The following is a 25,290-nucleotide window of genomic DNA, read 5'->3' on the forward strand; positions in this document are numbered from 1 at the left end:
CACCACAGACAGGGCAGTGAGATTTCCAGGGAGCAGACAGGCCATAGTTTATTTGGCGTCCTGGAGACCAAGAAGCTATATGGAAAAAAGATGACTGCACTTTGTAAATACCTCAGCGCAAACCTTACGCTTCTGAGCTGGATGAATGTACCGTGGGAGGTTAGACACAGTCATCGCTGAAAGGAAGAGCAGAGGTGGGGCTGCGTCCCCCGGGTGCGGGGCAGAACAGCGATGGCGGAACTTGAGCGAATCCGCACGGACGGGCACTTGTCGGCAACTCTACCTGCACTGCTACCCAGGACGTGTGTTTTTGTTAAATGAAAAACTGAACAGTTACACAAGTAAGCAGTTTTATTCTTAGCATCCCTTACAGCAATTCAAATTGGACTATATAATAAAATAATTCTATAAAATAATGTATTTTGTTGCAATTTCCTATTAAGGAGTATCACCTCCAGAGCCTTCTCCATAAGCTTTCAGCTCCCATGTCAAGTTCCTTGTCAAAACGCAGCGGCTGTCTCCCTCTGCCTGGAGCTCCGGAGAGACTCCTCAGGAAGAAGCTGCCATCACCGCATGGCTCTTTCCTGCCATCGTCACTCTTCTAGAGTCGATAATCTTCAGGTCTGAAAGACAAAATCAACAAGTCTTTCTTTGTGAAATCATTTTCTCCTGCCTGATGAAGAAGATTAGTTTTCAATTTAAAATGAAAGTAAACTGTTCATTGAGAAATTCTCTACAAATAGTAGATTTTTGGTGAAAACCACTAGAGTCAAATCATCATGAAGCAACAATTCCCAAGCTCTTTTGAGAGTATAAATATAAGCTGCCTTGTGCCTGTGCATGAAGGCAGTATTTAAAAACTTGAATTCAATTTCTGTTCCTTTTTTAAATACATACTTTTTTAAAGACCTTTTGATGGAAAGGACTGCTATGATCATTAAAAATCCGTATCAGCATATGGATTTACCCAATCAAGGCAATTTCTGAATGAGTAATATCCCTATTTATATTATTTTATCAGGCAAAATTTAGTTTTCGTTATGATACATACACAAATGTATAAACACAAGGCCTCTGATATTTTAATTACATACACATAACTGGTCTTTTCCTCATTCATGCATTTATAGGATTAACCATACTCCAAAGTTACTTCCAGCAGTAAATTACAACAAAAAACACTTTTTCATTTTCTCCGTTGTTATGATTTAAAAACGGGAAATTACAAGATGTGAAAAATGTTAAAGTGTCCTTTTATCTTTTCCATAGGTGTGTTTGTAGGTGTTGAGCTCACATGGGACTTTCAGAAGGAAGTTTGTAATCAGTAAACTAGATGTTTTTGAAACAGCTGTAAAAATATGATAGTTTGAATTCCTTTAAAAAGTAGATAAACTGTTTGCCCTGAAATAGCTTATCTAGTCCCTTTCTCCACTCACAGCATGTTTTCTTCAACAGAATATGCACAAGATACCAGACAGCTCAGCTATGAAGACCAACAGTCTAGTGGCTGAGTAAATAAACGACATTACAATTTCAAGTTAGTATTGAACTCTGAGGAACAAGGCTCTGATCTGGGAAACCAGCCAAATACGCTTCACCGTAGCAGCCATTCTGTAACGACTACAGGAGAAACTGCAGAATTTTGTCACCGTTTGTTTCTGAAGTCTCTTTCCAAATGTAAAAACTGCATCTGAAGTCTGGGAAACGACAGTGTGGTCCGAGGGCGAATGTGGCTCCGAAACGCATCCTTCTCATCTTTGGCTTGTCGCTCAGTTCGGTGGGAGCAGCTCCCAGTCAAAGACGCCAGCACATTTCAAGAAACCACTTCTGCTGTCGAGCTGGTTCATGTGATTATGACGAGCGGGTGGCGATGAGGCCACCAGAAAGGAATCTTCGAAGCTGAGGTCCCGACAAGAAGTCGCCGTGACTCCACTCAAGAACCCTCCACGTGCTTAGTCACAGTCTAGTTGTTTCCACACCAAAGGTTAACTTACTAAGTAACAATGAGATGACAAAAACACCTTTTAGTGGGATTTACAAATAAAACTGGAAATGTGTGTGAAGGGTGTCATCGGTGATAGAAAGAGTCTGTAGTAGGCAGTGACCTGAAAGCTGCAGGGCCTAACAAGGCCGCAGGCTGTTTCCAGAAGATTTTCTGGTGGCAAGTGAGGAGGATCAAGAAGAGGGCTGTGCTGGGGCTGTGCTGAGGCTGTGCTGAGGCTGTGCTGGGGCTGTGCTGGGGCTGTGCTGGGGCTGTCGCGGCGCTGAGCGGGAAGAAAGGGCTGGCTCAGGACTGAAGAGGCATAAAGTACCCTCCCCCTCCGTCGGTGGGGAGGGTGGGGAAGGACGGGGAGAGCGAAGGGGCCAGGGGGAGGGAGGGGAAGAAACGGCTAGAAAATGAGGATTCAGGGATGGATCTGGATTCTTCCCTTCAGCTTGAAGACCTCTGTGAATGGCAACGGTGCTGATTTTTTCAGGATCGGGAATACAGGCAGAGGGACAGACCAGAAGGGAAGGACCTTGGTTTTGAATAGGGTAAGATTTGGACAGGACAAGCACCAGCAGTTAGGAGGTGGGGTTTAGGAGAATGACATGTCAGAGTCTCTACCACAGATTCCCTCGCTTTCGGCCCACTTCTGCATATCAAGTGGCTCTGCCTAAAAGATCTTCAGGAGTCCTCCGCTGCTTTGTCACGAGTCAAACCCTGGAAACCAGCATCTAACCCTCCATGCACGGCCTCAGCTAACATTTCTGAGTTATTCCTGCTACATCCCTTTCCTTTACATTCTGTTCCCATTACACGACTTGCTACCGCCCAGATTAAAACTTTCACACCTCTCGACATGGGGACTTGAGCGTTTTTCTGCCTGGTAGACTTGACTAATCCTTCAAAATCCACCTCAAAAATCACATCAGCTGGGTAGCCCTCCACGGCCTCCCTTTCTGACTTCGGGCTCCTCTTTGTAAAATTGCCAGAGGATATCATGCATACTTCTGTTACAGTGTTTCTCAAATTATACTTGCCTTTATTTATGTAAATAAATGTTACTTACGTAAGATGTGCTGAAGGTTAATAAGCCATGAAGTGTACTAACCACTTCACATACATTATCTCATTTTATTCTGTTGTGAAAAAGATATTTTTATCAATACTTTTATCAATCCCATTTTATAGTTCATAATACTGAGGCCAGAGAAGCTGGATAACTAGCCTGACACACAGCTAGGAAGTGGATGAAAGGATCTAGTGCAGACCTTCTGACTGCGAGGACTTGCATGTACCATTTCATTCTGACTTCTGGTGGGCTGCTGGTTCGTTTGAAGGCAGGTCCCCATGTAACTGAGCTTAAGCTTCCAGCAATTAGCACTGGGCCCACCAAAAAGCAGACACCTGTAAGATACCTGTCATTACAGTACAGTCACTGCCTTGACAATGCCGCTTTGTTTTACAAACTCATCCTTTCCTTTTTTTAATGGAAACTAGTCAGGATCTTTTATGGATGGCTGATCTGCTTCCAGGAAGGGAAGACCGTATCATGGCCAAGGGTACTTCAGATGTTGGCATAGCCAGAAATATCAACTCCTACTGGAGGCAATTAATGATATTACATGGTGTTCAGGAGGTACCGTTGTGGGGAAAGTGAGGTTTTTACACTAAATACGGTTTTATTTTTCCGCATGCACGCGCGCACACACACATGCATACACGCAAGGCCAGGCACGCATACAATGCATTTATACCGCGTACCTTCTTCCACTAAAAGAAATCCAAGATAAGAAAGGGAGGGGAGGTCTGTTTACCTGAGTGCCCCTCCAACTTCAGTGGGCACACACATCCCCTGGGCTCTTGTAAAAATGCTCAGTTAATCTGTAGAGGGGCTCACGATTCTACATTTCCAACAAGCTCCCACGTACTGCAATGCTGGTCCATGGACCACAGTGTGACTTAGCAAGTCTATAAGGTGAACGTAGGCCACGCACACAGAGCTACTCATAAGACAGGGGATGACTATTTGAAGATGCTGAAGGAGCAAATAAATAAATTTATAAAAAAAACCATGCTGTGCCTAAGAGAAGGTAACACACTTCTTCCTTAGCTAGAGCTGATTTCATCTGCTATACAGTATCCTTTGTAGTTCTTTACCCAGGAGAGGACTTTATTAATAGACAGTTTTATGCTTTTCTGATGCAATAGTTAAGTAATTTTAAATTATGGTAACAGGTACTGAGGCTGGATATCCTTTTGGTATCTATCATCAAACAAAGATTAAATTGTAGTCAATGTAGTTACTAGATTAAATAATTATTAAAAGGAAGACACCTAGCATCTAGTATATTGCTTTTCATAGTACGGATGCTTAAATGTTGTTTGAAACTTTAATGAAGTTAAATGGCTTAATCCTTTGCTAGAAGGATGATGAGCAAATTTATATTCTGTATTTCTTTGCCTTAATTATTTGTCGCTGTTTCAGTGCAAATAAAAAATCATGAAGTTTTAAAATAAAAGATAGTCCTATGTAAGGTTAATGTTTTTGTAAATAACAGTATTCTAAAATAATCTCAGGAAATCTTTGAAGGGACATTTCAAATGCTGTTATAGAAAGGTAATCTCTATTGATTTTTATAGAAATGTTTCTCTTGACAGAAATGTTATATTTTAACAAAATTACCATAACCTTTTCTTTATATATGTAATACAAAGTATCCAAAATTAAATATATCAGAATTACACTAAAGCACAGATTTTAAGGAAAATGTCTATTTTAGCTGTAACTGTTAAGCTAGCTTTAAGAAGGAAGCAAAGCCCAAAATAAGAATTTACCATACTTAATTAAGTCAATTCCTCTTTCAGGAAGATCAGATTCCACTCCTTTATTCATTCAACAAAGATTACGGAGTGTCACGCCTAGCTGTGGGCACTGGGAACACAACATCGAGCAAGACAAAGTCCTGTCTTTAGATCATGCAGCTTCTCATAGAGGGAGATGCACATACAGTCACACACAGTTACACACACACATATGTACACTTTGACTTCTGAGATGAAAGCTAAAAGTGTCAAGCTTGCATATATACATTTAGGGTAATTTGGGAGATTAATCAGTCTTCAGAGAATTAGCCCTTTCCTTAATTCATTTTCTAAACTGTGCTAAAATTAGATAGCTACTAAATGTTCTCCAGCAGTAATTCATTTTGTACTTAATTCTTGCCACTAGCAGAAAACTGCCTTCAAACACTATAGCTTGAAAAATAAAATCACTTTTTTGAATGAGGAAACAGAACTTAAATATGGGGTGTCCGAGCAAGTATTCTATGGTACTTGTGATTGCTCAGAAACTTGAATGTTAAAATCATACCACCTCTCACAAAATTCTCTCTTTTCTATAGAAAATCCTTTACCATTGACATCTCTATTCAAAATGTTGTCAGCCACTCACTAAATGAAACAGGTAAAATACAGCCACTCATTAAAATGAAACAAGTACCTCTCAGGAATTCAGAGATTCAAATTCTTGACAAAAAAATGACAGAGGCCAACACATTTTAATTATCCTGAAAATGGGGACATTCCCGTAAGAGAATTTATCTTCTGACTTCAGGAAAAATCTTTAGGGAGACTTCAGTTTTCATTGTAAAATGATGAGAGAAATCCATTAGGTTTGTGAACAAAATGAAATATAAAGCTATAAAACACATAGTTTATGTGATGTTTCAGTTAGATACTTAATATTATTTGTCCCATTAAGATAATTTATTTTTCAGAAGAAAAAAAATTTGAATTCCAGTTGTGAATCCATGAAATTTTGTGTAACTTAAGTGTAATAAATCTCAAAAATATCTTATTCTCCCTTGGGTCTTATGTCTTTTCACTCATAAATAATATTCGTCAATATAATGCTTATTCCAACAAAATATTTAAACAAGAATATTTAGACAGTAGAGTAATCTTAAGAACAATAAAAGGTCAGTTTGATTGAGTTTTAAGTCATTTCCATTGTACTGGTGAAACTATTTAGAGTAAACAATGAGAGGAAATCTGGTGACATCGCATATTCCTTGAACTAAAATTCTTTGAACTGAAGATGTCAGCCGTACGGGAAATTGTGAGGCAGAATAATGGCGCCTTAATCCTCATTTCTCCAGGCACTGTACCATGCACCACGTCCTGATTAGAAAAAAGCCCAACTGTGCTTTAAGAAACAAACAATCAAAACCCAAAATTAATAGGACTGTTAAATTTTTTTAATCTACTTACTGCTTTTTTCAGCTAAAATAAAGAGGAATTGCTGTTACATTCAATTATCATTTTTAAGTCATAAGCTCTATTGGCTTGGAAAAACGGTTTGGTTGCTCAAGTAGAGATTCTTTTTAGTCCTAATCTGTTCATATCCAAAAGAACAGTAAAGTTTAGAATGTCTAATTTGAGCAAAATTCAGCACTGGAAATACTGAGGTATACAGTTTTTGCCAGTGCTGAGCTGGTTGAAATAATGGGAAAATTGGAATGTAACCCTGCTCCTCAAGTCCGGCTAATAACTTCTGTCTGTGAAGAGCAGCAAATTAAGTTAAATCTTGTAGGAAAATGCCATATGACCAGACTAGCATAAAATTATGGAAAATCTTGAAGATGTCCAGATCCCAATTCCTTATGGGTTTTGAAAAGGTAAAAATCCTTCTTTATGGTCTTTAAATATAGCCTCTGATGTGAAGCACTTTTATAAAAGAGGCATAGGTAAAAATATTGTTTTCTGGGTATTAATTTAAATACAACTTAAAATCTGTGGAGATTTTTCGAATTCATACGTTTCCTATGGGAGGGCACGTATAAATTTAAATCACTGCTCTCTTCTAGAGCTACAGACTAAATTATACACGATGCTCACCACAGTCCTTTTCCAAGGCTAATGTCCCCCGCACCTGTGCTCCTTCCATAGTGCTGGAGGCATCACCCAGGAAACACGCTAAACCGAATCCTGCTTTCAGCAGAGACAATTCAGGGCCAATCACGACTGTCTTCCTATCTCTCCACCTCCAGCCCTGCCACCCTCTTCTTTGTAGGCACACGTCCAACAGCACACTCTGTAGAGGACGTTAAACCTGGGGACGTGGTTTTCTTATAAACATCTCTTTTCAAGATTTAGTGATGCTGAACTTTCCATACTTAGTTTCTATACAAAGGTGAGGGTTTTGCTTAAAAGAAAGCATTACAGACTTAAAGAGTGAGGAACACAAAAATGTATTTCTTTTTGGTATTGTTTCACCACTCACTCTGTGGACTATGTGAAGCAACTCAAGATGAAATTTTCCACATACCTTATTTGTCCTAAGAAAAGCTCTCCTACAGAATTTTGTAAAAATGAAAATAAAAAAGCTTAAAATGATCCAAGTTTTATTTTTACCCTACATAATGAAAAGTTTCCATTACAGTGACAGCATTATAATTTCTATGATTACTGTGGTTTTGTAATGTGTTGGCAAAACTACAATGAATATGGAAATAATTATTGACAGCTTTAAAGTAAGTTGACCATTTGAAAGCTACAACCCAGGGAAATGAATTGTGAAGAAAAAACAGTGCTGTTGCTTTTTCTTTGACAAACAAATTCTAAGTGCACACCCTCCAACTATCACTTGCACATGGCAACCACACGTTTATTTTGTACCTTTAAGAAACAATGGATAACTTCATAACCTATTCTAACACAATCTATATATGTACATACGAGCTATAAAAAATACTAATACACCAAGTATATCAACTAATTTAAGAAGTGAGGTTTATAGGCAATACTTCTCATAGAAGAAAATGACTTTCAGTTATTAAAAAAAGTTGTTTTCTCATAAATATCAGTTTCTTTCCTTCTTGTTTAACATTGTTTTAAAAATGGCTACACAACTAGCATAAGAAAATCTGCATAAAAGAAAATTAGGCCTCAGAGACTTTTGTAAATGATTTAAATGAAATCCCAAAAATGGAGCTTTCAATTAAGATTAAAAAAAACTTTGTCAATCACCTAAAGGGTTCAAGGCTTAGTTTTGACTATCATCACTCTTTGATCATTGCTCAAAAGCTTTAGTTTCTACTAGAAAAGCTAATAAACTTACATTTGACGAAAAGCTAATAATAGTTCCAATTTAAAAATGTACATTTCTATACCATAAACCCATTTAAAATTTTATTACTAGGGAAACAAAAACCAAAGCAAGCTAGTTTTGTGTCTGCTGACTTAGGTACAATCCAGGTACATCTGTTTCAGTCAAGTCTCTGCAGATTTCACCATCAGATCTATCTTGACTAAATTCCAAAGACTACATTCCAAAGGAAGATTATATTGTTGGCCAAGCTATTTTGGGTGGAATGAGAGTGTATTTTAAGTAGCCTCCTTCTCCAAAAGGAGAAAAAAAACAAACAAACATTTTTCTCATGAAAGCAAATCTACCAGTAATGAGAAATCCCATTTTCAATGGATAGCCCTGCATAGTGTGTTAGGTATTTTCATTTTTACTCTAATGTCTGTAATATTTAATACTAGAACTTTATGAAATGGTAAACAACTAAAATGGCAACATTCACTAAAGGGGTCAGTAGCCACATGGGGCTAATGAAACTTAATTAAAATTACATAAAAGAAAAGTATTTTATTTAATTATTTATTTTTTTGCTTCAGTTTATCAGTCACACCAGCCACAGTGTAAGTGTTGAGTACTTGAGTACATGTGTGGCCAGGAGCTACTGTATTGATAGCTCAGATACAGAGTTTTTTCATCACGAGGGAAATTCTATTAGACAGCCCTGACCATCTAAATTGTAATACGTAAGTATATACCACATTATCATCTGGGGAAGTTATATGGCTACCTGTAAGGAAAGATCATATTGTAATAAAGCCCAAAGGAAAGCCTGGTGCCTTAATGCATATTCCTGTCAGAGAGAAATCTGGGATGAAAAGAAAGGGCAGGAAAATACATCTCCACAGTAGTTACTAAAAGAATTCATCAGGTTACTCTAAGTTTCTCTAAAAGTCTCCTTAAAAATAATTACAGAAAAGCCCTTCCTAATTCCATTAATATAATAAAGGCACTTAGTCATCTTCTGATTTGTTTTAAATGAGCCAGGAATCACTTCGTGAAATGAGCAGTTTCATCAGTGCTCTTTATTCATGATACACAACTCCGAATGCATAATCTATTTGGTCACATATCTGATTAATAACACCTTTAGTATTTCTAGATTAAAAAAAAATAAAGGTACCACATATCCCCTTTGGTTAGGAATATAAATTCATTTATGATGGTGTTTCTATAAAAAAATCAGGAATGACATTCTTAGGACTTCCAGAATTTCATACAGCCTGGTAAACCACCAAAACCCAAAGACTACGTAAAATACTTTTTTAGGATGTAACTTTATAAAGCAAACTATCTGAGAACTACATATGACTTAAGTATACTTAACCAAGATGCTACAAGAGGTACTCAGGCAGAGTGGTTAGGACCATGACCCAGGATCATGACCTTGGGCTTGAATCCCTAACCCACCACTTAACAATCATGCAATCTTAGTCAAGTTATTTTTCTTTCTGTGCCTACATTTCCTTTTTAATGGGGGGGGAAAAAAAAAGACATAGATACACAAACACAAAGAAAGAGTGGAAGCTAACACACCAAAATTAGTTAACTAAAGTGAGATTATTTATTCCCTTAATTTTGTATCTTATGCATAGTTTCTACAATGAACATTTAACACTTTAAAAAAAAAAAAGATTTATTTATTTATTTAGTGAGAGAGCACAGAGCAAGGGGAGGGGCAAAGGGAGAGAGAAAAGCTCAAGCTGAGGCCCTACTGAGGGCAGAGCCCGTTGTGGGACTAAATCTCATGATCTGAGATCATGACCTAAGCGTAAATCAACAATTGGACAGTTAATTGACTGAGCCATCCAAGTCCCCCAAACATTTAATACTTTCTTTTTATGTATTTTTTTAAAAAAATTATTTATTTGAGAGAGAGAAAGATAGCACAACCAGGGTAAGGGGTAAAGAGAGAGGCAGAAGCAGACTCCCCTCTGAGCAGGGAGCTGGATGTGAGGTTGATCCCAGGTCCCTGAGATCATGGCCTGAGCCAACGGAAGACACCAAACTGCCTGAGCCACCCAGGAGCCCCCATTTAATACCTTTTAACTTCCCCAAAGTGCAAGTGAATTTTTAATTGAATGCTTGAGTTTAAAGTCTATATTATGTGAATTCTTAGTAAATTAAAGATTCCAGGGTGGTAAATTTAAGCTAGTAAATGTTTTTCATAAATTAGAGATTAATTTCTATTTGTGCATCTCTTTAAAAGAAGTTATAAAGGCTTGTCTTCCTAGAAAAATGTTCATATACGTAGGTTCAGTTGTAAATGTAAATAAAAGTTCTATGTAGTTTAAGTAGGAAAAGGCACATTGAATATATCTGCAATAAATGACTATGTAAATCTGTAACAACAAGTTAAATCAAAATTATTTTTCTAAAAGTACAGAATTTATCCAAGTACAGAAGTCTCATCTCTCAGATGCCAAAGCGGGAAGAACTGTAAAGATCATAGCATGGAAAACAAACGGTAAAACCTTTTATTTTCAGAAACTACTGATTTATCTAAATAAGTCACTATAGGGGCGCCTGGATGGCTCAGTGGGTTAAGCCTCTGCCTTTGGCTCAGGTCATGATCCCAGAGTCTAGGGATCGAGCCCCGCATCAGGCTCTCTGCTCAGCGGGGAGCCTGCTTCCCACCCCCTGCCCCGTCTCTCTGCCTACTTGTGACCTCTGTCAAATAAATAGATAAAATCTTTAAAAAATAAATAAATATAAATAAATAAATAAGTCACTACATAATCTGGATTAAAAAATGAATTTAAATAAAACGAATTAAAATAGACTCTTGGGTTTTGAAAAGAAGGCAAATTATTAAGTAGGTATCTATAAAGGTCAAAAGAAGGAGAAAATCACCCTAACTAAACTTAGTTGTTAGACTCAAGTCATGTCATAAAATGTATAGTTCTGGTCATTGTCAAGCAATGAAAACCAGAACCTAAGAAGTGATAGAAAATGTACAGAGAAAAGTATTTATCATGAGGATATATCCTGATAACTAGCTGGTATGGATATCATCAGATATTATAAAATTGGTTTTTTCAATTTTTCATAAAGAGTCTGTTAATCACTCATTTACTGTCAACTGAAAATTGATAATTCAGATGATACAGTGAACAGAAACAAAAGTAATAAAGTGTTTTTAAAGCCAATCGATTTCAATGATTCTAGCATAAAGGACTAGTATTAAATTGGAGTATTTTACCACCGTCACTTCGTATCTTCTAGAGGTTCTTTCCTAATGTCATTTATAAAAGTTGATACTAGAAAACCTGCTTTCTTCATTTATTTATTCAATAATTATTTGCTGAATGCCTACTGAATGTGCCAGATGTTATGCTCAGGTAAATAAGACAACCTGGAGTTCCCTCATAGAATCTAATTAGAAAAAGACATTAAAAAAAAAAATCACACAGGTACTTAATTACATTAGAATAAATGCAGTAAATGAAAAGGAAGTGTACAGTAAGTATACTTTATAGCACAGAGGGTAGCGTTTAGGAGAAGACAAGATGCCCATTGTAGATCCAACAACAAGGATATGTGGTTCCCTTTTTGATTTGTATAAATTCTGTAAATGATGCCGAGACCCATCAGATGAAGTACTGTTCTACGCACTGAGGACACAGTGATGAACTAGACGCAGCCCCTGCCCCTCACGAGCTGACCATGATAATGACAGAGTTACACAGCAGGTGCTGTGGCAGAAGATGGCCAGGCTCTTTAGTCTAGTCTTGATGTTTACACAAGGCTTCTTAAAGGTGGTGGGATCTGAACTAAGGTCTAAAGAATGAGTGAGAGTTATTTCAGAGCATGGGGGAGGGACATGTTGTTTTAGGCGAAATAATGCAAAACGAAGACAAGGAAGATTAAAAGTCAACACGAAGCAGCTTCTCGGAACTCAGACAGAGGAAACTGTGTAGAGGATACCAAGAAGTGTCTGTTATTTTGTTTTTCTATTTGAATCAAGACTATTAATTATCCAGAATTGATGACTTTTCATTAGATGATATTCTCAAGTTTAGTGAAGCAATCTGGAAAATGGAGAATCACTCTGTTTTAGGTAATTATATGATTTATGATTCTAAGAGACCATAATCAATCCAAGTATTGTCATCCCAAACAAAATATCTGACAATTTATAGGCACTTATGAACACCCTTGCATGTACATAGCAAGGTTTTAAGACTTAGAGACTTTTTGGTTCTAATATCAAAATCTAGAATTTATTCACAGGTAGAAGATGGAAAGAGTATCCAAGGGAGTAAAAAAAAGTTCACTCTTCCCATCTTCAAGATCTTTTCATCTGGTTAAGGAAACAGACAGGATACTAAACTGAGCTTAAAAAAAAGAAAAAATAGGGGCGCCTGGGTGGCTCAGTGGCTTAAACCGCTGCCTTCGGCTCAGGTCATGATCTCAGGGTCCTGGGATCGAGTCCCGCATCGGGCTCTCTGCTCGGCAGGGAGCCTGCTTCCCTCTCTCTCTCTCTCTGCCTGCCTCTCCGTCTACTTGTGATTTCTCTCTGTCAAATAAATAAATAAAATCTTTAAGAAAAAAAAAAAAAAGAAAAAAGAAAGGAAAGAGAAAAGACTTACGGAGACCACAGTCTTGGGAAAGCCTCTATTTCTTCCTGTGTGTACTCATCTAGACGTCTGGGTACTTTTCGTGGTTGAGGCAGCTCTTCTACTAAATTCTTACGAATATCTTCTGGTATGTCCTAGGTTAAATAAAATTTACGTTTAATTTTCTTAAAATATATCCCTTAGTAATAAATTAGTAATATTTAATAAATATTAAAAAATAACAAAAGAATATTTACAGAATGAGGAAAACAATATAATCTTTACAAATCCATGAAAACCCCTGAAAAGTATATTAATGATACAAGTAATTCATTATAATACTGTACCTTATATTTTAATTTTGACAAACCTATTTCTCGTGATAAATTAAACGTCTTTAATTCTGAGGACCACTGAGTCACTAAATTCTATCTTTTTTTTCCTCAACTGTTTAATTTATTCCCTTCCTTTCAACCGCAGAAGGCACTGCCTTGGCTGATTCTTACGATTTTTCATCTGATTGAGTGGATGTACTGGGTTTGTGGCTTCCAGGGACACAACCTTTCAATTGAGACTCCATGTTGTTGCCAGAAAAAACTTTGGAAAATGAAAACCTGCTGGATCCTTGAGTCATTGAGCCAACAAACATTAACAGAACTCCTTCTACGAACCAGAAACTATGCTAGGTGCTCAGAATATAAAAGGAAATGAAAAGACAATGGCCTCTACAGGGCTATAATTTTAAAAATGTCACTTCTCAAACCAGTGTCCTCACTCCTAGGCCACCCCTGTGACTTCACCTCTTCCCACACAGCCGTCCACGGCGTCTGAGTCATCAGCCTCCTTGCCTCTCACGTTCTGTTCCACTGGGAAACCCTGGTGCCTTTACTGACAGCATTCCCTCTGCCCACAAGGACTTTCCCCTGCTTAATATATTCAAATATTCAGAAAAATGAAAGGAAAGGTAAAATGCAAAAAAGTCTGAATTTGGGTAGTGAAAAGCCAACTAAAGAGTAAAGCATATAGTTGAGAGTTATTTCAAAAGAAGAATAGATGTTAAAGCAAAGGAAAGGATAAAATGAAGAGCATGAGTAACCAAAAGAATTTACATTTATATTGTGCTCATGATACAGAAATAGGGAAAGGAAATTGTCCTGGGAGTCTGGATGGTTAAGTTACTTTTGGAAACTCTACTGAAATAATGGTTGGATGTTAAGAGGAAAGCATCCGATGAGTATTTCCACAGGGATAATAGATATATTTCCCTCTTTTCATAACTGTATGTTCCTAAACATTAAGAAAAAAAGATTATATAGTAAATTACAATTCTCTGCAAAGAGCATACATAATTGGGAATCAAACATCTGGGCAAGGACAAGGGACCAAAACAGTCACTGTTTTCTATTCAATGTCTTACAAGTCAAAATATAATTTTACAATTAACTTTAAAGAATCAGAGCTCTAAGGCATTATAAATGTATTCTAAAATCTAATATGGCAAAATTTTAATAATATTTTTAAAAAGTTAGGTGGGCTTTTTAAAATTATGGTTTGTACAGGGTGAGTCACTACCAGTACATAAAAAATACAATACATACTACTGACAATGTGTTTCTTCACTGAGAAGCATTTTAAAAATACTTAACTTCCCTCCCCTAATGTATTCAAATCTTTAAGTTTAACTGCACAGAACTGGAACACAGAGAGGATGTCTGGACATATAAATATTAAGTTGCTCTAATTTTTTACTTCCTGGAAAAGTCTATTTGCCAGTTTGATATTTACAAAAGTTTATGAATATTTCACACTCCTTTGGGGAGCCATTAAAAAAAAAATCCCTCTATCATTCACAATTTTAAAAGTTGCCAACTGCTTACACAGCAGAGGGTGTGGAACATAGTGGGTTAGTAGATGTTTGCCGAACTGAAGGAATTCTGACTGAAATGAGCTTACAAATTTTCTCTACCAGTAGAGCAATTTACTGAAAGAATGGATTAAAACACTGCAAAATGAGGAATGAACGTTGTTGATTGGGCATTACACATTAAACCAGGAAGAGGGGAAGCGTCTCTTTTAATCTGCGCACCAAGAAAGTAACCCACACGTGCTAACTGAATGTGCGCATGGAGATGTGAGAGATTTCACCGTTCCTGCTGCATGGAGGGACTGATTAACCTAAATGGGGGGAATAAGGAGAAGAATGAGTGAAATAAAGAGGGAGCAAGGTGATTAATTTTTTCAATTTCTAGAGAAATTTCAAACCTACAGAAAAATTGTGAGAATTTAGTGAAGACACCTAAACTCACCTAATTCACCAACTGTCAGAATAGGACATGTTTGCTTTCCTTTTCACCTATATACAAACCTACACACACAAACTTTCATTTTGGCTGAACCACTGGAGAGTTATTTGTAAATAGTTCATCCCTAAGTATTTCAGTGTGTATCTCCTAAATATAAGGCTTGTCTCCTATGTCACCACATTACAAGTTCATGCTTCAGAAAACAGTGATGAAATACTTTCTATCTGATATATAAGTACATATTCAAGTTTTCCAAACTGGTAAAATATTGTCTTATGTATCTTTTTTCAGTCTAAGATCCAGTCAAGGATCACAGGCTACATGCAGTTATGATGCTGTTACTATGTTGTTTCACATACATACAAAGTTCTTCAGTCTAGTCTCTCTTAACACAAAGCCTTTCCCTGCTCTTTGTCATTCCCTGAAATTAACACTTTTGAAGAGTCCAGGCCAATTATGTGGTGGAATGCCCTTTTCTTTGGATTTGAGGGATTGTTTCCCCATTAAAGTCAGGTTAAACATTTTTGACAGAACGCTATATATAATGTTGGGTCTTCAGTACTTTATTCATAGTGGGAAGCACGTGATGTCAGTCTGTCCCATACTAATGATATGTTTGATCTCTTGGTTATGTTGGTGTCCACCAGGTATCTTTAAAATAAAAAAGTATCTTCTCTCCCTTCAAATAAAGTGTCTATGACACGATGTTTTGAAATTGTGTGAATATCTTGTTCTACAATAACCTTTCACCCAGTGACTACAGAATATGCTGATAAAATGGTGGCTTTTCTAATTCAGTGTTATTTCTACATTTTTTAGATGATATTCTCTAAGGAGAAGCTTTTCCTTCTCTAGAAAGGAAAGGGAAATTACTAAGTGTTAAATATAATTTTGGGGGGCACCTGGGTGGTTCAGTGGGTTAAAGCCTCTGCCTTCGGCTCAGGTCATGATCCCAGGGTCCTGGGATTGAGCGCCACATCAGGCTCCTCTGTTCCATGGGGAGCCTGCTTCCTCCTCTCTCTCTGCCTCCCTCCTGGCCTACTTGTGATATCTGTCAAATAAACAAATAAAATCTTAAAAAAAAAACAATAATAATAATTTTTAGACTATAATCGTGGGCTCACAAATTTTCACCTTCTACTCAACATAATCCATTATTATTACCATTCATTTTGAGGCTCACGCTGTCCCATATGTGGTCAGTGGTCACCAATTCAAAATGCCTTCCATGTTCTCTTGATATTTTTGAGCACTGCCTTACTTTCTATTACTTATTATTTACCAGTATAAACAATATAGAAATAAATTAAGTGCATGTGTATACTCCATACTTTGTTCTTTCTCTGCTCCAGACCTAGAATCAACCATTCCTCCAATGAGAACCTGGTTCCTTTTAAAAAGGAATAGCACTTTGGGGCGCCCGGATGGCTCAGTGGGTTAAGGCCTCAGCCTTCGGCTTGGGTCATGGTCCCGGGGTCCTGGGATCAAGCCCCACGTCGGGCTCTCTGCTCTGCAGGGAGCCTGCTTTCTCGCTCTACCCCTGCCTGCCTCTCTGCCTACTTGTGATTTCTCTCTGTCAAATAAATAAAATCTTAAAAAAAAAAAAGAAAAAAAGGACTAGCACTTAGAAAACAAGATCTGGGTACTAGTTGTGTTTAATTCTACTAGTCCTGTCATATAATATTTATTTATTTATTTAAAAAAAGATTTTGTGAATTTATTTTTAGAGAGAGAGAACGAGAAAGAGAGCACAAGAGCATGCGTGAGCAGGGGGAGGGCAGAAGGAAAGGAAGAGAATCCCAAGCAGATTCCAAGCTGAGAATGCAACCGCAGGTGGGGCTCAATCTCACAACATTTTTAGATGATATTCTCTAAGGAGAAGCTTTTCCTTCTCTAGAAAGGAAAGGGAAATTAGTAAGTGTTAAAAATAATTTTAATATCATGACCTGAGCTGAAATCAAGAGTCAGATGCTCAACTAAGTCACCCAGGTGCCCCTTGAATAAAAATCTTACCATGAAAAGAAAGTTATAGTAAAAAATAAATAATCTATAAGGCATTCTCCAAAACATCTTAATTCTCTCTTCTCTAGTTCATTCCATCTCTTTGTCCCCATGCTTCAGTAAGTAGCCAATTTCATTTTCTCATTTTTTCTTCCTGAGTTTCTTTATGCAAAAAGCAGCAGATATAGTGTATATGTGTAAACATATATATGTATAACACATACAGAAGGTAGTATGCTATCTGCATTTTCTCACCTTGCTTTTTTTTCACTTACTAATGTATCTTGGAATACATCAATTCACAAGAATATATGTCATTCTTTTTTTATAATTACATAGTACTCAACTGAATGGATATAATATTGTTTATACAATTACCTATGAATAAACTCATTTCTATTATTTTATTACTATAAATAATGTAGAAACATTAATCTTGTGTATCTTCAGAGTAAACAGATTGCTGGATCAAGTGTGGCTCTCCTTATGTATGTCTGGTATTATATGCAATGTTACCTCATTCTCAGATTCCTTATGGGTTGCACTGTTTTGGACTTCTACCAGCAATCTATGAGTGTCTACTTCCCTATGGCCTGGACAACAAAATGTGCTATAAAGCTTCTGAATGTTTGACAGTCTGTTTTGGGGGAAAGGCCCATTAATTTTATCATCTGAAATTATTTAAGTAATTTGATGTTCAACTGAACTACCATGAATACTTAAAACATCTACATTCAAACCTGACTACCTTACTACTAAGATTATCTATTTATATATACACATTTTGTGTGTGTGTGTCTTTCAGAAATTACGGACTCTAAAACATGGGACAGTACAATCAGAAACAAGTTTTAATAATTGTGATTTCATGAAAGACAGTTATTCTTAGATGATGACATAGCTCCCATACTTGTCATCTACAAGGTAAAGTGAATACTGGAAAATTCTACTCATTCATGCACAGCAAAGGTAATATATTAACCATTTTGATAAAAGCATGAATAATTTACTCATGCAGTAAGCTAACTAAATAGAGCACTCAGTGGCTTAAATAGTTGATACAACTTGGTATCCTGGAATTAGTTTCCATGTTATTCCTCTAGCAGGAACTATAAGGACAACAATCACAACCGTGGTAATGATAGCAACGGGTACTTCCTGTGTCAGGCCTGTTCTAAGCATTCCACAAATGTTATCTCATTTAACCCTTACCACAATCTCGTAATCCAGTCAGTACCCTTATTTCCATTTTACAGATGAGAAAACAGGGATAGTAAGTAACCACCCATGGCCATAAAGTCAATAAATGGTGGAGTATGAATTCTACTCCAGACAGTCTGATTCCAGAGTCTGGACAATTATTTTATTATAGAACTTCTACTGTTTCATTACATTATACTAAAGAGAAAGCATAAGGACATAAAATAGTTTAATAGTAATAAATAGAACTATTTTTTTTCCAAGTACGTTTTTAGCTGAATAAATTTTGAGTTAGGAACAAGTATTCTAAAATTAAATCAAGGAAAATAATTAGCAACCAAAACTAAGTTATTAATCCATGATCACACAAGATTTGCTACTAGTTATAAAAAATGTAAATGAAATTCATGCTTTTAATAGCTGATAAAATTAGCAATGAGTACCCTCAATTTAACAGGCTCTGGCCATGTTCCTGCAGCAGCATCGTTACCAATGACCACTGACTCACCTCATCTGGGAAAAGATGCAATCTCTGCATCAGAGTTCTTCTGTGAAGGTTTTTTGGCAGCATGCCATAAATAGCTAGTTTCACGATCTGAAAAACAGATATATGCAAGACTCAATAAGAAAAATTTGACTTGGGATATAAGAAGGCAACCACATTTAGAGATCGTGACAAAAACAAAGTGGGTTAAGACTCAAAAGAAATGATGGGACGCCTGGGTGGCTCAGTTGGTTAAGCAGCTGCCTTCGGCTCAGGTCATGATCCCAGCGTCCTGGGATCGAGTCCCACATTGGGCTCCTTGCTCCGCAGGGAGCCTGCTTCTTCCTCTGACTCTGCCTTCCACTCTGTCTGCCTATGCTCGCTCTCGCTTGCTTTCTCTCTGACAAATAAATAAATAAATAAATAAAATCTTAAAAAAAAAAAAAAAAAAGACTCAAAAGAAATGAAAGAAATTAGGACCTAAGTAGATATGTGGCAGCAACAAAGGAACTGTCATTGTTTTGTGCATTCCTATTTTCTTTAGGCTCTATCTGGTTTAATTTATGTTTAAAGGATAAGGACAATAGGAAGATGTTAAAAATAATCTATATATGTGATGTTTGCTAGAAGAAGCAATTCTCTAGGCTTGTACGAGAACCTATGGCTCCAATCTGTCAGATACTGAAGAGAGCAGAACCCAGGGAGGCCTTAAGTCCTGTTTCCTCCAGGCAGGTCAGGAGGTTTCACATTCATAAAGTAAGCATGGCCAGACAGTTCTGAAACGGACTCCCTAAGCTGCAAATCTACAACAATGGTAACAGTTAACATTCACTGAAAACTTACTGTGTACACAGTGGCCAGCTGCACCCCATTTATTGTCTTGTTTGTGACGCTGAGTCTCATTGCACACACAAGAAAACAGATTCAGTGAGGTCAAAGAGCCTCCCAATTTCACCTAACAACTGGCAGTGCTGGAATTCAAACCAGGCGGTGGTCTTACTCCCAGAATAGACACAGTACATGCAATCACGGCCATCATGTGTTTGTCTCTCTAACTTCTCAAGAAGACAAAAAGTCCCTTTCTCTCTACCATACCCATTCCCAAGATGGCAAACTAATCTTACGCAATTTACTTTTCTCTTTTTAAGATTATTGTCTTTGTTGGTCTGAATGTGATTTGATATAAACGTTGTCAAGAGAAGGTCACACAGAGTCACGCTATGTCCCATAATCTCCTGGGGGCCTGCTGGTATACAGTATATACAAATACACTGCGAGGTCTTCAGTAAGCCACTGATAGGGACATTGGAGCGCTGCATCAATTTTTACCATCTGTACACATAATCCAAGAATGTAACTTGACATACATTAACCCCATTAAAACTATACTGTTAGAACAGTGTTGCACTGTAAGAAGATTTCTTATTTCTTTAATTTTAAATCTTCAACTACATACAAAAGCAAATGCAATCCCATATATATTTCCCAGTTTAGTGCTGTTAATACTTTATGCACTGGAGATCTTAATAGAGATTTCTATTGTTAAAATTAAAAGCAATGAAAAATTCGGGGCGCCTGGGTGGCTCGTGGGTTAGGACACTGCCTTCAGCTCGGGTCATGATCTCAGGGTCCTGGGATCGAGTCCAGCATCGGGCTCTCTGCTCAGCAGGGAGCCTGTTTCCTCCTCTCTCTCTGCCTACTTGTGATCTCTCTCTGTCAAATAAATAAATAAAATCTTTAAAAAAAAAAATTCAGTTAGTCACACAAGCCACATTTCAAGTGGCCAACTGCCACATGTGTCTAGTAGCTTTCATGTTTGACAGTGAACATAGAACATCATGACAGAAATTTCCATTGGACAGCAGTGGTCTAGCTTTTCATCTTTAAAATTTTAATTTTTAAAAATCTTAAGCAGAAACTGACAGTGTTAAGTCTACTGAGCATCTTCTCTGGCTAAACTAGTCATTATGTCCTCAGAATATCCCAACAGCAATTTTATTGTTATGGCAGGGTTATGTGGCATTTAGGGTTCATGTTCTTAAAAAACTGTAGTTGTAGTCACTCGAATTAATAAGTTGTTTTTTTTAAACTTGCCCTATTAAAAAATGCAAATGTAACAGTCAAATTAGAGAAAGCTAGAAAGTGTAGAAAGGTTTTAAGTCAACAGGGAGAGAGAAAAAAGGAAGACATACAAACAATATTCACTCCAAATAATAGAATACAACATGTGCATGCAATCAAGTAATTATAGCTGTATAGGCTTAAGTGTTAAGTTCTAAGGAATTCAGAAAGTGAGAAAGACAGAATAAAACGAGGTTAATAAATATTAAAGAACGTCCACATCTGTAGACCAGGGCATGTACCATTTGTTTCACACAAAATAACTTCATTAACTATGGGGGTGGGGGGAAGATAAGAAAGGAACCATGTTAGGAAAAAATATAAGGACAAAGATGTGGAGCATCTGGTTGGCTAAGTCAGAAGTACATGTAACTCGATCTTGGGGTTGTCAACTGAAGCCCTACATTGGGTGTAGAGATTATTTAAATAAATAAAAACTTAAAAAAAAAGAAAAAAATGTAAGCACAAAGAAACTATTAATGAAACTAAAATATATGATAGAGGGATAAGGAAATGCTGAATCAACATATTTATTTTAGTTTACAAATAAGGACCTGTATATTTATAAAAATACTTTGAAATATTTAATAACCTACTAATAACTATTTAAATGTATTAATTAATGTATTTTACAAACAATATTCTAGGACCGTACTGAAATGAGAAGCACGCATTATGAAACAAATTCTCTTACAAGCCCATACACCAAGTACTGATTAGCAAATTATGTCTGCTGGCAGAAGACCTACTGCTCCAGACAAACACTTAAATATTTGATTTGGAAGTAAAATAACTGACCTCTTCCTTAACAAGCCATTCTTTTTCAAAATACAAAGTCAAAGTTAAGATACAAAAAAAAAAAAATTAACATTGTTTAAGTGAGGTAATAATTCAAACGGATTTAACTTTAAACTATTTTCAAGGCCTTCATAAACATTTTGTAATACATTTTAATCTTTGTTTATAAAACATAACTTGAAACAATTTCTATAAATGTTATCTATTGCCAAATCCTTATAAAAAAGTTGGAACTATACTGCCGCCTAGTGTATAGTGAGTATGCCTAAATAACACAGAAATTTAAATTTTAAAAATATTTATTAAATATTAAAACTACAATATGTTGTGGCACTTACGGTATATAAGCATGGTACATATGGCACCACATGTAGCACATATGGTACAGAAGCCCTTATAACTTTTTAATACCATTAGATGCAATCCATAATAACAGGATATTTTATTTCCTGTAATAGTCTAAAAACATGTTTTGAAACAGAACATCAAATATTTCTTGAGCAACTTCTGAGCATATTTTTGTAAAACACCTATAAATGATAAGAAATAAAAATAAACAGTAAAGCATGGAACTTCCAAATGTTACTTCAGGACTTACTATAACAAAATACGTCCTTCTCCCTCATCTTCAAGAAAGTTTTAGGCAGTATTACACCAAACAAATGACTGTATCCTGACAGTAGATAGCTATTTTTATTCACCATCGTAGGGAAATAAAAAATAATGTCTTCACAGCATAACACTTTTTCATTTATGAATATATTTAGGTATAAAGCTAAAATAGTTCCTAATGGGGAAAACTGTTATTTATTCTATGAGTACAGTTCAAAGACTGAGTTATGAAGAATTAAGGAAGGAAAAATAAAATTGTGAAATGGCAATGGGAGACTTTGTTTTTAGTAATATCAACAGCTAATATTTAGATTAGAAACTTCTAGTACATAACTCAAATGACAAATAAATATTAATGAAATTAATAATACTGTTTTAAAAAATCTTTTCTAAACCATGGAAGCAACTAGAGGCCAGAAGTAGGAGAAAGTAGTACAAAAGAGTCCTAAGGCTGGCATTTGCCCAGAGGCATCAGCTTAGTGCAGGGCTTGCATTTCAAAGGACTACCCCTTTTTTGGTCAGGAAGTAGGATCAAAGACTTCCTCATAAACCTAGATTTTCAACAGAAGTCAATACCCACGGTACAGAGTAGAGAAATTAAAAAATCAAATCTTTACTGATAGGAAACATTAGAACTATGAGCCTGATTGCACAAGGCCTCAAGGCCCCAAATTCACCTTTTTTTAAAAATGGGGATCAACGGGACGCCTGGGTGGCTCAGTTGGTTAAGCAGCTGCCTTCGGCTCAGGTCATGATCCCAGCGTCCTGGGATCGAGTCCCACATCGGGGTCCTTGCTCCGCAGGGAGCCTGCTTCTCCCTCTGACTCTGCCTTCCACTCTGTCTGCCTGTGCTGGCTCTCGCTCGCTCTCTCTCTGACAAAAAAAAAAAAAAAAATCTTTAAAAATAAAAATGGGGATCAAAACCCAGAAGTCTATAAAGTATAGCTTAAAGAGGCCTTAGGTTGGTGTTAAGTTCTAAGGAATTCAGAAAGTGAGAAAGACAGAATAAAACGAGGTTAATAAATATTAAAACCCCATGTACCTGTCAGGAGCTAAGACAATATTTTTTTTTTATTAAAGATTCATTTATTTAGTTTAGAGAAAGAGAGTGTGTGCACATGTGCAAGGGTTAGGGGAAGCGGCAGAGTGAGAGGGAGACTCTCAAGCACACTCCGGTTGAAGCAAAGCCCAACCTGTGGCTCAACCTCACAACCCCGGGATCATGACACGGAATAGAAGCAAAGAGTTGGGCACTTAACTAACTAAGCCCCTGCCAAGTAAATTTATGACAAAATCTACTCTGGAGATATAGATCCTAAAGAATTCTCAGGGATGAACTTTTAAGGTACATGAGCTTATCAAGTATCCTGAGCAGAAACAATGTATTACAGACCCACAAAGACCACAAATATCAGAATCAGATATAAAAACTAAGAATTATGTTTACTCTGCTTAAAAAAATAAGAAGGAACCAAAGTATGACAAAGAAACAGAAAAACTATCAAAACTGACCAGCAAACTTGAAAAAAAGACAAACAGTAAATCTTCAAGAAAAAAAATAAAAATTCAAATTAGGACTCAATAAAAGGATGAGACATAAGTAAAAGTATGTCTCAGATGAGACATAAGCAAAAAGATAGAGAACTAGAACACAGAAATAAAGAAATTATTGGGTGGGTTAAGTGGGTTAAGCCTCTGCCTTCGGCTCAGGTCATGATCTCAGGGTCTTGGGATCAAGCCCCGCATCGGACTCTCAGCCCAGCAGGAAGCCTGCTCGCCATCCTCCCAACCCCGTGTCTCTGCCTGCCTCTCTGCCTACTTGTGATATCTCTCTATGACAGACAAATAAATCTTAAAAAAAAATTATTGACAATGCAGCAAAGACAGGGAGACACAAAATATGAAAGAGAACTAATAAATCATGTACAATGAAATAATACAACTACTGTAAATATTATCATATTTCCAAAAGGAAGGAACAGATAAAGAATAAAGGCACCAATATTTAAAAGACCTAAGTGCTGACAAATTTTCAGAACTGAAGATACCAGTCCTCAAGCAAAATAAATAACAAGACTTGAATAGAAACAGAAAAACCAACACCAAAAGAAACAAGACAAAATATATACAAAGAAATAGTTACATTGACATGTGACTTGTCAACAGCAGTAACAGATGCTAAAATCTGTTTGAACAATAGCTTCAAAGAGGTGAGACCAAAAAAGTTATGCTAGAATCTCATATATTGAATAAGCAAAACTAACTTTCAAGAAAGAAGGCAAAAATAAGATAGTTTGAGACAAAAATGAGTTTACTATTAAGAGAATGTTATGATAGGAATGCCAAAAGAAATATTTCAAGAAGGAAATTAATCCCAAAGGAAGGCTGTTATGTGAAAGGATTTATAAGCAAAGAGAATCATAAAACATCAGTTAACTGTGTAAAACAGTAACAAGAATGTTGAACTGGAAGGGTTTTAAGAATTTCTGAATAGAGAAAGAATCATAACTGTGAGGGAGAATAGGTGCTGAAAATCTTCTGAGGATCTTGATTTGATCTGGAGGAAAGTAAAGATACTGATTAATCTTAGACTTAGAATAAATAAACTTAATCCAAAAGAAGGCAAGAAAGAAAGAGAGGGAAAAAATAAAACAAAATCTCATTCAATTTAAATGTAAAGTAAAATGACATTTCAGGCAAACACTACCAAAAGAAGGCTGATACAGCTTATTAATATAAAAAATATATAAACCTGGAGTTAAAAAGCATTACTGGAGATAAAAAGGGCCAGTATATATGCTAATTAATTCTTAGGAACAGGATAATTCCAAACTTAAATTCATCTAACACTAAATCTTCAAAACATATAAAGCAAAAATTGACAGAACTACAGGGGAAAAGTAAATCCACAATTGAGATTGTAACATAACTCTTTCATGTAACCAATACATCAAATGAACAAAAAAAGGGAAGACTTTTTGTTTTGTTTTTAAGATTTTATTTATTTATTTGTCAGAGAGAGAGAGAGAGCGCGAGCGCGCACAGGCAGACAGAGTGGCAGGCAGAGGCAGAGGGAGAAGCAG

At 36.5% G+C, this 25,290-nt stretch overlaps 1 protein-coding gene across 1 annotated transcript in view; it reads right to left on the minus strand.

The window, feature by feature from the left end:
• Positions 1-333: 333 nt before the first annotated feature.
• MRPL13 (mitochondrial ribosomal protein L13) overlaps positions 334-25,290 on the minus strand; it is a 45,031-nt gene continuing 20,074 nt past the window's right edge. The window contains exons 5-7 of the mRNA XM_004743497.3: positions 18,701-18,787; positions 12,722-12,843; positions 334-623 (exon numbers count right to left, since the gene is read on the minus strand). Coding sequence (XP_004743554.1) covers positions 602-623; positions 12,722-12,843; positions 18,701-18,787 — 231 coding nt within the window. The 3' untranslated portion in view covers positions 334-601. The remainder of the gene's footprint in view (positions 624-12,721; positions 12,844-18,700; positions 18,788-25,290) is intronic.

The sequence above is a fragment of the Mustela putorius genome, unplaced genomic scaffold, assembly GCF_011764305.1.
Source record: "Mustela putorius furo isolate JIRA1106 unplaced genomic scaffold, ASM1176430v1.1 tig00000228_pilon_pilon_pilon, whole genome shotgun sequence".
NCBI lineage: Eukaryota > Metazoa > Chordata > Mammalia > Carnivora > Mustelidae > Mustela > Mustela putorius.